We start from the raw sequence: 14,836 nt of genomic DNA, 5'->3' as shown, positions 1-14,836 counted from the left end.
GAAAATTGCAAAAGTGCTGAACATTGTATCTTTACACAGTTTGTTTGACACTTAAAGTTACCTTTTCCAAGTATTTTGAGTCGTATAAAAAATATTGCACAAAAAAACTGCAGAGCATGCAGAACAAATGTCGGAATTGTTTACATGTTAAATTACTGGACGTAAATACAGAAAAGTAAGAAAATCCCACTGTGCAGAGTAGTTGTCTAGTGTTGTCATTTTTAGTTACAAGTCTTCTGGGTAAAATCAGCCTTTCACATCCAAAGCTTACGATCATGACTTGATCATAGCGGACATATGGCAGCTACATTGGCCCTCAGCTCTGGTGTGTGTGTGTGTGTGTGTGTGTGTGTGTGTGTGTGTGTACACATGTATACACACACATATAAGCCCTTGTGTCAACAATGAGGCAATGATCTGAACCAAGAAGATAGCACAATAAATTGGTTGTTTCTTTTTGAACACTTGTAACTGTGGAAGAACAGCTGGCATGTAATGTCTGGATTTCGAGTCTGCATGAAGGAATGTGGGGTGGTGGGGGTGGTAAGGATCTTGCTCTATCGCATTCTAGATTACGTTCGTGGTATCTGCTGTGTATGCATTTGTCCGTGAATCCAGATTCAGCCAGCACTTTGCTCTGTATGCAGTGCTATTTTTTTCTTTTAATTCCTCCTTCGGCTACATTTTTCTGCTGTTGTTTGTATTCCAGACTTTTGTTTTTTTTAGCCCTCCAGGAAAACAAATTACTCCACATCTAAATCAATACTTCAGGCATATTTGCATGGACTCTCAGCAGTTCCAGTCACTTCAGTAAAAAGGCTATATCGAAAAAATAAATATTTATAATTTTAGTATTTCTAAAATTTAACATCTTGTTTTTTTGTTGTTGTGCTTTTGGGTGGACATGCATATTATCTTCAAAGGCCTGGCCCCCCTCTAGTTGTGGCTTTGCTGTCACCATGATTTTGGTCACGATGGCTCATAGAAACTAAAGAAAAAAATGTCCCAGCAGCAAACAAAGAAATGACGAAGCCTCTTCTCTTTAAGATGAAGCCAAAATGGAAGATTTACATTAAGTGGGAAGTCTTGCGACTCTTGAATATAGAGCAAATTTAATCTAGTTTGACAAGCTAGCAAATTTAACATCAATTTCAATGTATAGTTTAGCGGATGAAATTCTTTGCAAGGAACATAGAGTAAAGCTGGTGCATTTGTAGCTACGTCTTGTGAAACTCAAGCACTGTTGACTAAATAGTGAGAGTGGACTGGAGCAGCGGTGCACAGCGAGCATTTCTCCACCAATGAACCTCGAATGGTATGCTGCAGGAAATGAGATTTGGGAGTGAATTTGGACCCCGTCTTGTCAAGTGAAGTTTCCAAAAGCAACTCTTCTCAGCAAATAATTGAAATGAGGGGGAAAAAAAATCATGGAAGACAGATATTTGTTTTAGTGACAAATAGGAGCTTTTCAGATTAATCCAAAAGTATTTTTTCTGGCAATAAAACACCTTCACGTTTCACCTGAAAGAAAATGGAACTGCCGCATTTAATGACTAATTTAATTTCTTTCAAAAATGAAACTCACAAGATTTGGATATATATTTGATAGATTTATCAAGTCAATGTCAACAAATGCAATAGAGTATGTTTTTCTCCTTGAATACACTTATCCACACATCACGGATCACATTAAACGGGGGAAGTTAAACAACAGCGTTATATTTAGTTTCGGGATTATTTTAGGGGAATTATTCTCCGTATTTCTTAAACAAACGTGCAGAAGCCCACATCGTTGTTAAAGATGGCTCCACTTTTTTTTACTTATTCTTAAATAAATTACCACTGGAGTAACACCCAGACAGCAAATGTGAAATTACACACAGGTATCTGTTATGCTGTTAGATTAAGCTAATCAAAAGCCTCGGTAACAAATCTCTTCAAACTTCAGAAGTAGAAAAATCATTCTTTGTAGTGAAGGAGATTCAAACATTTTCATCACTTCAGGCTACTTTGGAGAGTCTTTGCAGTTTGTGAAGCCATTTAAATGTCCCCTGGTTGCTCTTGCATCTTGGCGCACATGATAACGCTTCGTGTTTCTCCAAAAGGAATCACAAAATAATATCACAAGCTTCTGTCAAAATAAATGCTTGCACATGACATGAATTTAAATGTCTAAAGGCTCATTTATGCTTCCTTTTAAGTACGAAAATTAATACATCCATTTCAAATGTTGTTACGGCCTCTGCCCTCACGCTTCCTTGTGTCATTACGTTGACATGGACGTTACCCACTGCAGCCACTAGAGGAGAGTTCAAAGTCGACCGTTTCTAACAGCAACCATGGTGACAGTGGAGGAAATCTTGCAAACGCACCTGTTGAGATAGAGACACAGTACCTTTTTGGCATGAAATAGGAGACAAACATGCATCAAAACCTGTTGTTGGCACATTGTAGATATTTTTCACAATAAAGGGGCACTTTCTGAAGCGGAAAGTTGGTGAGGTAATATCACAAATGGGCTTTAAATGTCTGCTGGGTGTCCCTGTTTTGTCCTGCACAGTAGATTCATCAGAGTAAACTGAAGGTGGAGTTTCATCACATACGAGCCTTTTGACTAAAGTGCACCATCTAAATCTTCCACTTCATTACTGAATACTTGGCCTGGGGGGGCTGAAACGTACCTCTGCCCAAGAGGTACGTTTCAGTTTTTTTTCCTTACAGAAAAATGCAGCTGTCAGTTTGATTTAATGTCTCACAATGGTTTAATATGGTGGCAAGTTCAAAGTGTCCTTAGCAACATATGAGCCTTCTTTATCAGTTCTGGTTGGGGATCCCTTTAACATCTTCCCCACCAGGGTGGAGGAAACAACAGTTGAAGATGATCGCTGTGGGACAAAATCCAAGCAAACGTCCAAATGAAAACCTTTTTTTTTTTAAAAATCTCCTTTACTAACATTACAATAATTGTAAGTTTATTTTGATTATTCCTCTTCACATCAAGCATGCTTGTGTTTTGAAAAAAAACAAAAAAACTGATCCAAGCAGAAGTGAAACCAGAAGCAAGAAGGCGTCCAAACTTGAGAATGTATATTTCTGTGGAAAATCTGCTTGGATGGAGTTGGCACACAGTAGATTTATGGACCTTCAGGATCTTCAAAATGAACGTGCAGCTTTTCACATGGGAAGTCCCTATCAGCCTTCAGTGGTGGTGATGTTGCGCTTCTTGTGCCGACACTTTGATGTTTTGTTGTCTTTACCCAGGAATCTCTGTGTCTTTTTTGAGTTCTCCCTTATTTGCTTTATGAAAGTCAGCAGATGCACCACTAGAGGAAATGAGCCTGTGGTCTGGCTGAGAGCTGGCTGACTGTCACCTCTCTGTAAGTGGATCCAGTCAGCATGCAGGCAGTCCTTTGGGGTCTGATACCATGACAAGAAGCTGTATTGTCTGTGCACTGCGGACACGCCCTATAGATCTCCAGCTGCCCGTTTGAGAAGCGTGTGGAGATGCTCCCACCCTTGTTGCGCTGTGAGCTGGATGGGTCTCTGGGCTCTGACTGGGGGCTCGCCCTGTAGAGCCTCTGTCGTAATAGAGACGTGTCTCTGTATAGACACTCACGAAAGTTGGGCTTACACAGCAGGTAGACCATAGGGTTGTAGATAGTGGAAGATTTGGCAAACACAGCAGCCATGGCAAATGCTGTTGACGGAACTTGTGTAGCGTCTCCAAAAGCCGCCCACATGGATACTGCCGCATACGGGGTCCAGGCCCCCAGGAAGCCTATACACACTGCTACTGACAGCTGTGGGAAAGAATAATCCACACACAGAGACAGAGAGCATTACATGGAGGCACATATTGTAAAACTATACAAATATATCTGATACCATGCCCTGATTTGTTGTCGCATTCACACAATTAGCACAATTCATGCTGTCCTCCTTGAGTTGTTTCAGTTTTATTATCAAGTGAATTTTTGGTAAACTGTGGAGATAAGGAATACAAATAATGAAATATGAATTGCAGCTGTTTTCGTCAATGGTTTGGAGCAAATTCAATAAGATATATCATCCCACTAGAAGATGGCAGTTGGGGCAACATTAGACATTGGCTGTGGCTGTAACAAACAGTGGATGAAGAAACGCTATCTTTGGAAAAAGTAGGGATGATCTTGAGAAATTACCTTTTTAGTTGGACAAGTTGTAAGTTAGTTTGTATTGAACATGTTGCAATCCAGAGGGAAAGTTGGTGTTTGGGAATATCCGTGAAGGCAGCAGAAACAGCTCAAGGTTATTAAAAACAGGTGTTTCCAGCTCCCATTTTGTGCGTTTATTCTTATGCAAAAAGCAAGTGTGAAAACTTTTGCTGGAATTTGTTTGAAATTCTCCTTTTCGATCAACATTTTTTAATGTGATGCTTCCAAATGCAAGGATGAAGAACAGAGAGGCATTGCAAAGTTGGGCAAAAAACAAATGCAGAGTCATTGGGTTCACGCTCATGTATATAGAAACCGACTGACGCTCTCTGAAATTTACTTAGTGTGAACTTTTTACAAACGCATGACCCCACTGGTACTGTTTTTGCCCAGTTTTCCAGAGCACATTTCAGGTACAGCATGGATGGTGGTCAGAAAGAAATCTGCAAATCAACATCATTTGTAAGAGGTAAATTTGAGTTGACCTAAAAAAAAAATCAGATCAACCCCTTTAAATATGTTAGGCAAATGCAAATATTTGCAACATTTAGTCATCATTGAATAATTTATTCAATCATCTCCAACTAAAATGGCACAGTTACACCCTCTGACCTTTACAATAAGAGTGTGTGCATTGGTGGTCTTGGTCTGCGGTGACACGTGTTGCTGGACGGCCTGGCGTGACCCTCGCACTGTTAGTAGAATGAAAGTGTAGGAGAAGAAGATGATGGTGCAGGGGACTGCATAGCAGAAGACGAAGAGGCAGACTATGTAAGACATCGCTGAGAACTCGTGGTTGGGCGCCTCCCAGTCAATGCAACAGGCTGTGCCATAGGGTTCAGCGGTGTAATGTCCCCACTGTGCCAGCGGCCCAATTGCAAACACCAAAGCGTAACACCACACTCCAGCCACCAGGAGGCGGGCATGTGAGGGAGAGAACTTATTACCTGATAAGACAGGAGACAGACATTTATTTTCAACTTAAATGTGGTGCTGTTCAGATTTATGATCAAGTACTCTTCACTCACCGTGGTTGGGAAAGCAGACCTTCAGGCAGCAGACTAAGGAGAGGGCTGTGAGGTTGGTCAGGCTGCATAGACCAAACAGTACCCCACACATGGCATAAAGCTGGCAGGTGATTTCTCCAAACAGCCACCTGTATACAGGGACAGAGGGTGGAAAATTGGAGTGCAACTCGCAATTAATATAAATTGTCTGCCTATTATGTTCTTGATTAGTTGTTTTTTTCTTCCAAATATCAGAAACTGGCAGAAAAATATATTTTCTTAGACTAAAGAGTATTTTTTTTAGAATTATTTCTTTTTTGAAACCCCAAAATTATAGCTTTTACTCTGCTTGAAAATACCCAGAAGCAGAAAAAAGTTAGAAGCAGTAGCCAGAAAATAATTGTAATTTTTTGCTCAAGGAAAACACTTGAAGCATTACAATATCATCTAAATAGTTGTCAATTATGATGATGCTATTGGATTGTGGGTTGAATATGAGAGAAGATGGCAAGCAATATGAGTTACCTGTGTGAAAAAGCTGATGGTATTGCCAGTGGGAATAAAGAGAGTGTCATCCCAAGGTCACTGATGGAGAGATTGATGATGAAAAACTCTGCTGGTTTCAAGGTTGAGCGCTTGTGATGTCCAATAAGTAGCAGTATGCAGTTGCCCATGAGGGACAATACACCTGAAAAATGGAGTCGAGCTTGGTCAGAGACTGTGCACCTGTGCTGATTCGTGACGCACCTCTATCAACGACCAAGACAGCAGGGATTGCGTTGGACTTACAAAAGACGCTGTAGAGTGAACCCATGATGACATCATGCTCCTTGGAGATGGTGGAGGTAAACACAGCAGATGTGTCTGAAGCATTTCCCATCTACAACATCAACATTGACGCACAGACAAGATCATATTCATAATACAATGATTTCCGATTCTGAATTAGATCCTAACAAATTTGACATAACGTAACAAATTCTCCCAATGATAAGATCGACTATATTGTGCCACTGAAGGCACATTTATGCTATCATTAATATTATTTCCACTTTTATATACAAACATTTCTAACCAACTTAACTGCCATTTTCTTTTTCTTTTTTTTTTTTTTGTCGATCAATATTTGTTTGCAGTTTTGTTCAAAACTAGCATGTTATGACTGCAAAAAAACTGCCAGGGTTGTAGTAATTTTGTCACCTCCAATCAGCAAATTTCATGACAGCAAAGCCCATTCAGAATATTTTTAAGACATGTTTTGGTCAGCGTGCAGTTTCACACAAGTAGGTTTGTAGTAGTTTTAGTCACAATGTCCAGATCTTGTGCCCACACTTTCCTTAAGTCCTCAACACAAACTGCATAATGTTCCCATGAGTCTTGTAAAAACAATATGAGAAGCACTATTCAATTCTGGAGCCCCCTAAACTACCATGAAATGATACTGAAATTAAGATGCAATGTCAAATCTGTACTTGCCACTTGTAGTTGACATGGTGCTCCAAGTAGTACAGCAAAAAAAGACAACTTTCCACTCAGCCTGTTCTCCATACGTGAACATGTTTTACATACATATGAAGCCTGGGTTGTTCAGGTGAAACATTTGTCGTGATAAACATGTTTCACATCACTCTTTCTCAGTATTTCTAAAATGAATTAAATGTTGAATTTTTAATCATCAAGTTTTAATAAAGATCAGAAGATAAACATTTCAATTTAATCACTGTATTCATCAGATTAAACACCTGTTCCGCTCCGCCAGCGCTGGCTGTTTATCAGCCAGGAGGGATGCAGGCTTTGGGTGTGTTTGTGGCATGGAACTTGTATTTATGAGCTTTCATGGCTTTGCAATAAAATAAAGCTATTGATTTTGGAATGATTGTGGTATAGCTATTGACCGAGTTTGTATCAATAAATATTGCTAACATTTTATTACCTTGGCTTATCTTACACTGTACTTTTTCTCTACTGCATTGTCTGTTGCACAGCCTTTGGGAGGGACATGGTTGGGCAGATGAAAAAGATAGAAAGATTAAAAAGCCTTCTCTAAAAAAGTAACGTGTGCACAAAAGTAGGACAATTCATGATAAATAAAAATAATTATATAAAAAGCAGGACAGCTGGATGGAATTAGAAAGACTTTCAGGATTTACAGCAGGAAACTAAGATGAGAGATTGTGAGCCAGGGAACAAAACAAAACAATTGTGATTAAGATTATTAAGATTTGTCGGGCGGCGAGGCTCAGAGGTAGAGTGGCCATCTAGCAACCGAAGGGTCGCTGGTTCGATCCTCACTTCCCCCGGTGACCATGTCCAAGTATCCTTGAGCAAGATACTGAGCCCCTGATCGCTCCTGATCGCTCCTGATCGCCCAATGTCAGCTGGGATAGGCTCCCGCACCCCCCCCCCCCGAGACCCTTAACAGATAAGCGGTATTGAAAATGGATGGCTGGATTATTAAGATTTCATGTGCTCTACTTTGTCTGAAAGAAGAAGAAACTATGGTAAAATTGCCCCACCAGCCTGCATGTTTACACGCAAATGTAAGACTTAAACTGGAAGAATAGATATTCATTGAGCGGAGGTAAACGTGGTCATCCGTGATGGAGAGCTGACACATGTTGAAGAATCTCAGAAGAGACTTCAGAGTTAATAAATTGCCCTAACAGATTGTTAGAGGAATCATTATGGTGTCCTCGTAACGTCAGTTGAGGCATGTCAGAGGCTCTCCCTCTCCTTGTTATGAGCAAGACCTGTAATCAGTATCATCTTTTCTGCCTATCTGCAAGCAAGAAGATGATTGCTATTCAGTGCATCACTCCGCTTGATAGAAGAATCGAAAATAAATTGGAACTAGAGGAAAGAACTGTGCTGGGATAAATGTGTTGCAATACTTGGAGGGCTATCGGAGATGAGGCGGTGGCAACATTGACTCTCAAGGACTAATACAGGATAAAGAACAAGGCTTCATTACTATGCAAGTCAGTACACCAGTCAATCACAAAATGCCCAACTGTCTGAGTGGCAGACACTTAGCAGAGAAAATAGATATGGCCCGTTTCAAAGCCTGGCAAATGCACTAACAATATTAGCACACGAAGGCTTCTGTTGGCATAAATAAAAATTGGATGGATTTTCTATTGCACAGCAGGGGGGAGAGGGTCAAATTTTATAATTTGATGCACATTTTGGCTGATTTATTTATTCATTTTCTTTCTTACACGAGGTCTTATTTCTCTTTCTTTACTAAATTACTTTTATTCATGTATTTCTCATTCCTTTATTCTCTTTGGTTGTGTATTAGAGTTCCTGAGTGATGTCACTTCCTGGGGGATGTCTTAATGAAGGTCCACGCTTGTCTGAAACAACGGCAGAATACATCAGAGAAAAGTGAGTCTAGATGTCACCCGAAGTCAGCTTGGATAGATTCCAGCGACCCCCCCACCCCCACACACACAACCCTTAACATCTAAGCAGTACAGAAAACGGATGGATGGATGGGTGGACAAGCAGATATGCATTGGTCAGAGTAGAATGGATCTGAGCGTGTGAATGGGTTTTATATACATTATTTATCTCCACTAAGCCTGGCTGAGCAGCATTTTCATTCTTTGTTGTTTTAAACCATCCTACACAGTGTAAACCAGACTGTTGCCCATTGATGCTGCCAGAACATGTTTGTTTTGGCACCTCTAACCATCTCTGACTCTCTGACAGTCCGTGTCTGCCCTGTAACTCAAGAACTCTTCCAGCGTATTGTGAATTCAGTATGTCCTAAGCTGCAACCCTCGAGTTTTAGTCACAATTGCAAACTTCTAAATTGGATGATTGATTTTTACGAAATCTTTAGTATTGCTTGCATGTTTTATCTTGTCCACCTTTTATTGTTTGACTATCAAGCGAAGTGGGTTGTCTGAGTAATGGTGTGAGGATGCTACAGTGGAATATGCATCAAACACAAGGCTAAATTTCATGGTGGAGATGTGTAGCATGTGCCATGGAGGAAATACGCACTTTGTGGCAAATCCTTCTAGCATAGCTTAAGACGGCGTTTTCATTCATCCTAGCTTTCTTCAAACACCCTTCTAGTTTCACAAGGACAGTAGTGACATCACCATCAAGTATGTCTCTACTGCTGAACTCACTCCTTTTATCTGAACATGTTTATGTAACCAGAGAGACAACACCAAGACGACCCTCAGCCATGTGACATTGAAAGCTAGAGGGTGGAGGAACAAGCGAAACCATAAATGTGCCTCTGGTCAGCTTTGACAGATGGAATATTTGGAGACTGGTTTGAGTTGACGTGACTGTAATCAAGCATCGCTACCTTGCTGAACAATGTGATTACTTGTAGGCCTTTGACACATGGACACTGACCTCTAGAAGACGGTGATGATGATGATGTTTTTCATGCACCTCTTCATCCCACTTCGCCATCTGCATTCACTCTCAACCGTATCTGATGTTGTGATTTACCGAGGAAAAGATTCGATTTTTTTTCTATCTGATGTTTAACTGCAGCTGTCAGTATGACAGGTAATCTTTAGGTCCGTGACAAGTTTACCTGCTCGGCGTCACAGCATGTTGTAAGATGACAACTTTGACAAGGAGTGTCACTCATGGAAATGTCTGTAGTTAGACGAGATTCAGAGACGCTGAGAGACTGGCTGACAAGCGCGCTTGGGTGTCAGAGCCTACCAGCACAGCGACCACATGCATGAGCTCATGAGCAGTGACAATTACAAAGTCAGAGTGTCTGCATTTCCTCCCCCAGAGATTTAGCTGCCAATGGCACAATTCAGTCTTTGACTTTTGTTTAAATCTGACCCTATAAACATAATGAAGTAGCTCGTAAACTCTTGAGGTCCTTTAGCGGTATATTTGTTTTCTGAAACTAAATCGGATTTCCCATCGCTCTCATCTGACATTGCCTGTCCTTCAGGAGACACATATTTCATTTAGACTAACAGCAGCGGCAGCCATCAGTATTTGTCAGTTTATTGCGGGGAAAAACGCCCTCCTGTGATTCATTATTGTAATGCTGTATTCACACTCATGCCCCTCAATGTGTGTGTCAATAACACCACAAGTCATAAGATATTCTCTGAATGTAAAGTGTGTCTTTGTGGTTTGTTTTCTTTGGTTGATTGACCAGGCCTTGCCCCTTGAGCTTTTGTTTTCAATGGTGTATTTCTTCATTTATCTTATTAATTTACGTCAAAAAAACGTATCGTAACTAAATTCTGTTGTCAATGGAAAATCTCTTCAGCTGCAATTATTCCATGTTAATGTTGCTGTTCTCTTACTGACCGTTTACTTATATTGTGAAGCTTTGCAGATGGTTGTCAATACTGGAGCAATTTGCATCTCTCTAAGTCCAAATTCAAATTGTTTCTCTCACCTCCCCCTGTCTGGAAAATTAGTCTAGACAGAAAGATTCTCGGGACAAGCGCAGCTAATTCCAATGACAGTTCCTGATCCACCGAAAGGGGCACAGCTATTCCGCCGATTTTGGTGTCAGATCAAACCCCCGTCAGCTTGCTAGGAGGGGATGCATTATGCAAGCTAAAGTTACAAGAGTATTCCGCTGTGGAGTTTTTAGGACAGCTAATACAAACTATTGTAACATGATTTGAAATGATACAGTTGATTTTGACAAGAGCGTGTCAGAGATGCAGGGAAAAAAACAAGTAAAAAAAATTCTGTCTGAACTCATTACCTCACAAGCAATCCTGCCCCACAGCAGTTGCTAATGGCCAGCTTTACACTAGCCAGCACTGGATAATGGTCTCAAATGTCTCTTTTACTCCTCTTAGCCTCATCCAATACTGTCAAAATATTGTTTTTTAATGGGACTTCCGAGCCAGCACCTGAAAGCTGCATTACAAGCTTGCAGGTGTTACTGGCATGGTCAACTCATTTGAACTGAGTGTTGAAACACATATTTCACACCAAAAAATGACAGTTTCCCGTTTCTCCTTATTTTCAAACCAATAAAATAATCGTACCCTGCACAATGTTGCTTCAACGAGTATGACACGCGACATGCAGTTCAGCGCATCCCTGAGGACCTTCTGTGACCTTTTGTTAGATTGAAGTGGGCCATTATTCACCCTTGCTGTTGTAACTATTCCTTCATCCGAGATTGACTGACAGTGACAAGTGAATGCCATCATAGTACAATATTTACACCACAGGATGACAAAGAGTGGCTGGAGGCAACTCTCAGACATCGCAGGGCAGTGACACATCTTACATAATGGCTGTGCAAACTAATCAAATGATACAATGTGCACCTAACATCATGTATCAAGTCTGCCAAATGCCAATGACCACATGTTGACTCTGCAGATCTTCAGTTTTTTTTTCACATGATTTATGTCATGCACATCTGTTTGAGCAGGATGATTGACTTGTCAGTGTGTCCTCTCATATTCACTTAAGTTCAGCCAGATAAAACCAATATAGTTTAATGCAGCAGCTTTACAGTAAATCCTCCCTTCATGGAAGGATTAGAACTATTATACTCAGGTTTTATTCTATTTGTCTGAGATAGGGGTTGATTTTGGGATGGAATATATTTGGGATGGACTAAAAGGAACATGATAACATTTTTAGGAAATTCAATTAATGTCCATTATTTTCAGAGCCAGACACGCAGATAGATACCCTTATCTACTCTCTGTATGCTGGCTGCTAGTTAGCTTAGCTGCTATCAATGCAAGCTGTGGGGCTGTTGAGAAAGATGTCCCAAATGCCATCAAATACACTTTTGTGTTTTTGCATGCAACTGTTGAAATTCTTTGATATTGTTTTTTTTTTTTGGATATAGTTATTACCTATTTACCAAAACGTTGGTATGTTCCTTTAATTTTGGGAAAACATCACATGTTAATCCAGGGCGGTTCAGCAGAACCACAAATTACAGCTTCCAAATTAATCATAAAAAATCAAATCATCAACAAAAAATATCAACACCACTCAAGCAAACTGACAAAAAAACAAAGATTAACATTATAATCCTCATGAAGGGAGGATTTATTACAGATAGACTGACTTTAATATTGTTGTATCTGATAAAGTGTCAGGTGAAAGTGTATCGTATTAACCGCAGGGCAGGGTTGGCCCTGTGATTCTACTGCTGGGAGATTTTGATCGTAAAACGTTTGGAATCACTATAAACAACAGCTATTTTCTTTTGGATTAGGTTACTGCTCATTATGTTATTGTTGGGATGCCCAATACTTTATATGAAGCATTCCATTTCTAGTCTGGTGTTAAATGTGCTTTAAGATATTTCTTCTTTCATTCAGCCTGAAAATCCTGTCTCCCTTTTATGGGAAAGACAGCCGCTACAAGGAATGCGAAATAAATAAATTAATACAATTTTCTCTAACTCCACACGTCATCATCAGCACCCTGGACATCTTCCACTTCATGACACAAACATCTTATATAACCAGTGTGATTGACTATTGAACGCAACATTTGTTGAATGTCTTGTTAGCAGCCATTTTCCCATTCCGTGCATCTTACTTATTGTGGTTTGAAGGTCATTCACTTTGTTAAATCAAAGCAGCATGCTCGGCCACTGACTTTGGGTTTGTCTACTTGTGAGGCTGCCATAAAAGAAACCCCAAACAAATGAGTGGCCACTTGCTTCTGTCTGTGCAGTCGACCCCACGCAACAATAGCAAGTGCATGCAGGCATGCACAGATGAGTAACGTGACATGCAACCTGGGGTCCTCAGCATTTGTCCAAAAAAATCACGAGTATTGCAATAATAACATTGGTTTGCTTTGTTTTTACAAAGAAGGAGGATGAGTGATCTCATCACTGATACTGCTGGACATCCTACAGATTGTCTGTCTGGCTGATGTCTCTGCTTTTCCCTCAACAGCATTTAACCAGCACAAGCTGTTTTCACTTCTTTAGGACCATATTTGAACCTTGAACGACCTTGAGTAAATGCTCTTTTAATACTCTTTTTTTTTTTTTTTTCTAAATGTGACACACAGGTAACCATGATAAGTCAGACTTGACCTTTACACAAAAACATAAAAGTTAAGAAAGAGAAACTGTAATAAGATAGAATTTAAAACAAAACAACATGGTCATCATCAAATATCAGCAATTTTCCAAAAAGATCAAAGTCATGCATCATCATCACTGATCCCCTCCCCTTCGCCCACCCTGCCACAGTGCTACTTACCTTCCAGGGAAGAATGGCTTGTTCTCAGTTAAACTCATGGAGGCCAAATTGAGAGCAAGACACTCAGGAGAGGAGCTTGTAAAGCCACCGAAAAGGATGAGAGAGGGACAAAAGGGAGGGAGGAAGAGGAGCACTGGACCTGTGTCAGGATTACACTGAAGAGTCCAGTCAAGGTATCCTCCCCTTCTTCAGTGACACACACATCCAGCCCAGTGGACATGCACTCACTGTCTCATAGAGCATATGTGGATGCTCTGAGCCCCACTGATGTAGAGCGAAAAAGCCCACAGTGACGGCAGGCCAACCAAAGACAGAGAGGGAGAGAGAGAGAGAGAGAGAGAGAGATGAAGAGAGAGAGACGAAGAGAGGGGGGATCAGCATAATACTGGAAAGCTCTAAGTGTCACTGATGACTCAAAGTACCACTCCCCATCCTGTTTCCTCGATCCATCCTAACATTTTGCTTTCCTGCTATAAATTACTCACCCTCCACTCTTTGGATTATTCACTTTCACACATGTGAATCACGCATGCAGATCACCTGGAAGTAACAGGTCGTCACGCACAGCATGCTCACATAGAGCTGTCACATTTGCAAACAACAATGTGCGTGCGATGGTTTTGGGGTTGTCACACTCATGTTTTGGAACCGAGCAGTTGTGTTTGTGTGGTCTACTGAAGGTACAGTCAGCACTGCTCATACGTTCATTTGGGAATCCTACACATCTATTTGAAAATACAAACTCTCTTCAAACTAGCCCACACTTGTTTTGTGGTACGTATACGCATCAGGCATTATGGTGAGAGGATTCCAAATTCTGTTTCAAAATAAGGAAAACATTCCTGTGAACGCGTTCCGGGTTCGAGTCCCGGCTCGGGCACTGGATCTTTCTTTGTGGAGTTTGCATGTTCTCCCCGTGCCTGTGTGGGTTCTCTCTGGTACTCCGGCTTCTTCCCACCATCCAAAAACATGCAATTGGGGACGAGGCTGATTGATACTCTAAATTGACCGTAGGTATGAATGTGAGTGTGAATGGTTGTTCGTCTCTCTATGTTGGCCCTGAGATGGACTGGCGACCTGTCCAGGGTGAACCCCGCCTCTCGCCCGTTGATGCTGGGATAGGCTCCAGCCCCCCCGCGACCCTTAATGTGTAGGAATAAGCGGAAGACGATGGATTCCAGTGAACGCCGTGACTCCTGGATCCAGATCAGATCAGTCAAATCAAAATCTTGGCAAATGCTTTTTAACGCGTTCTGTCATCCTTCGAAATTTAATCGAAACTCCATCCACAATTTTTTGAGTTATTGTGTTAATAGACAGATATACAGACTGCCGTCGCCATCAATCAAAGACCCATTTAACTTCCCAAACATAGGAGAAAACTTCTCGTGATACTGTGAGTCTCTCAGAAAGTATTGGGGGA

The 14,836-nt window shown here is 40.9% G+C and overlaps 1 protein-coding gene across 1 annotated transcript; it reads right to left on the bottom strand.

The window, feature by feature from the left end:
- Window positions 1-1,642: 1,642 nt before the first annotated feature.
- On the bottom strand, window positions 1,643-13,693 carry opn7d (opsin 7, group member d). The gene is made up of 6 exons (XM_086213363.1): window positions 13,414-13,693; window positions 5,990-6,080; window positions 5,726-5,888; window positions 5,222-5,349; window positions 4,806-5,140; window positions 1,643-3,800 (listed from the first exon to the last, which is right to left on the bottom strand). Exons 2-6 carry the CDS (start codon window positions 6,078-6,080, stop codon window positions 3,324-3,326), a joined length of 1,194 nt encoding a protein of 397 aa, XP_086069489.1. The 5' UTR covers window positions 13,414-13,693; the 3' UTR covers window positions 1,643-3,323.
- Window positions 13,694-14,836: the final 1,143 nt, after the last annotated feature.

The sequence above is a fragment of the Aulostomus chinensis genome, chromosome 9 (genome assembly GCF_037954235.1).
Source record: "Aulostomus chinensis isolate RoL2024-O1b breed Wild chromosome 9, RoL_Achi_v1.0, whole genome shotgun sequence".
NCBI lineage: Eukaryota > Metazoa > Chordata > Actinopteri > Syngnathiformes > Aulostomidae > Aulostomus > Aulostomus chinensis.
Note: the sequence above shows the minus strand (reverse complement) of the source record. Positions and strands in the feature narration are given on the sequence as shown.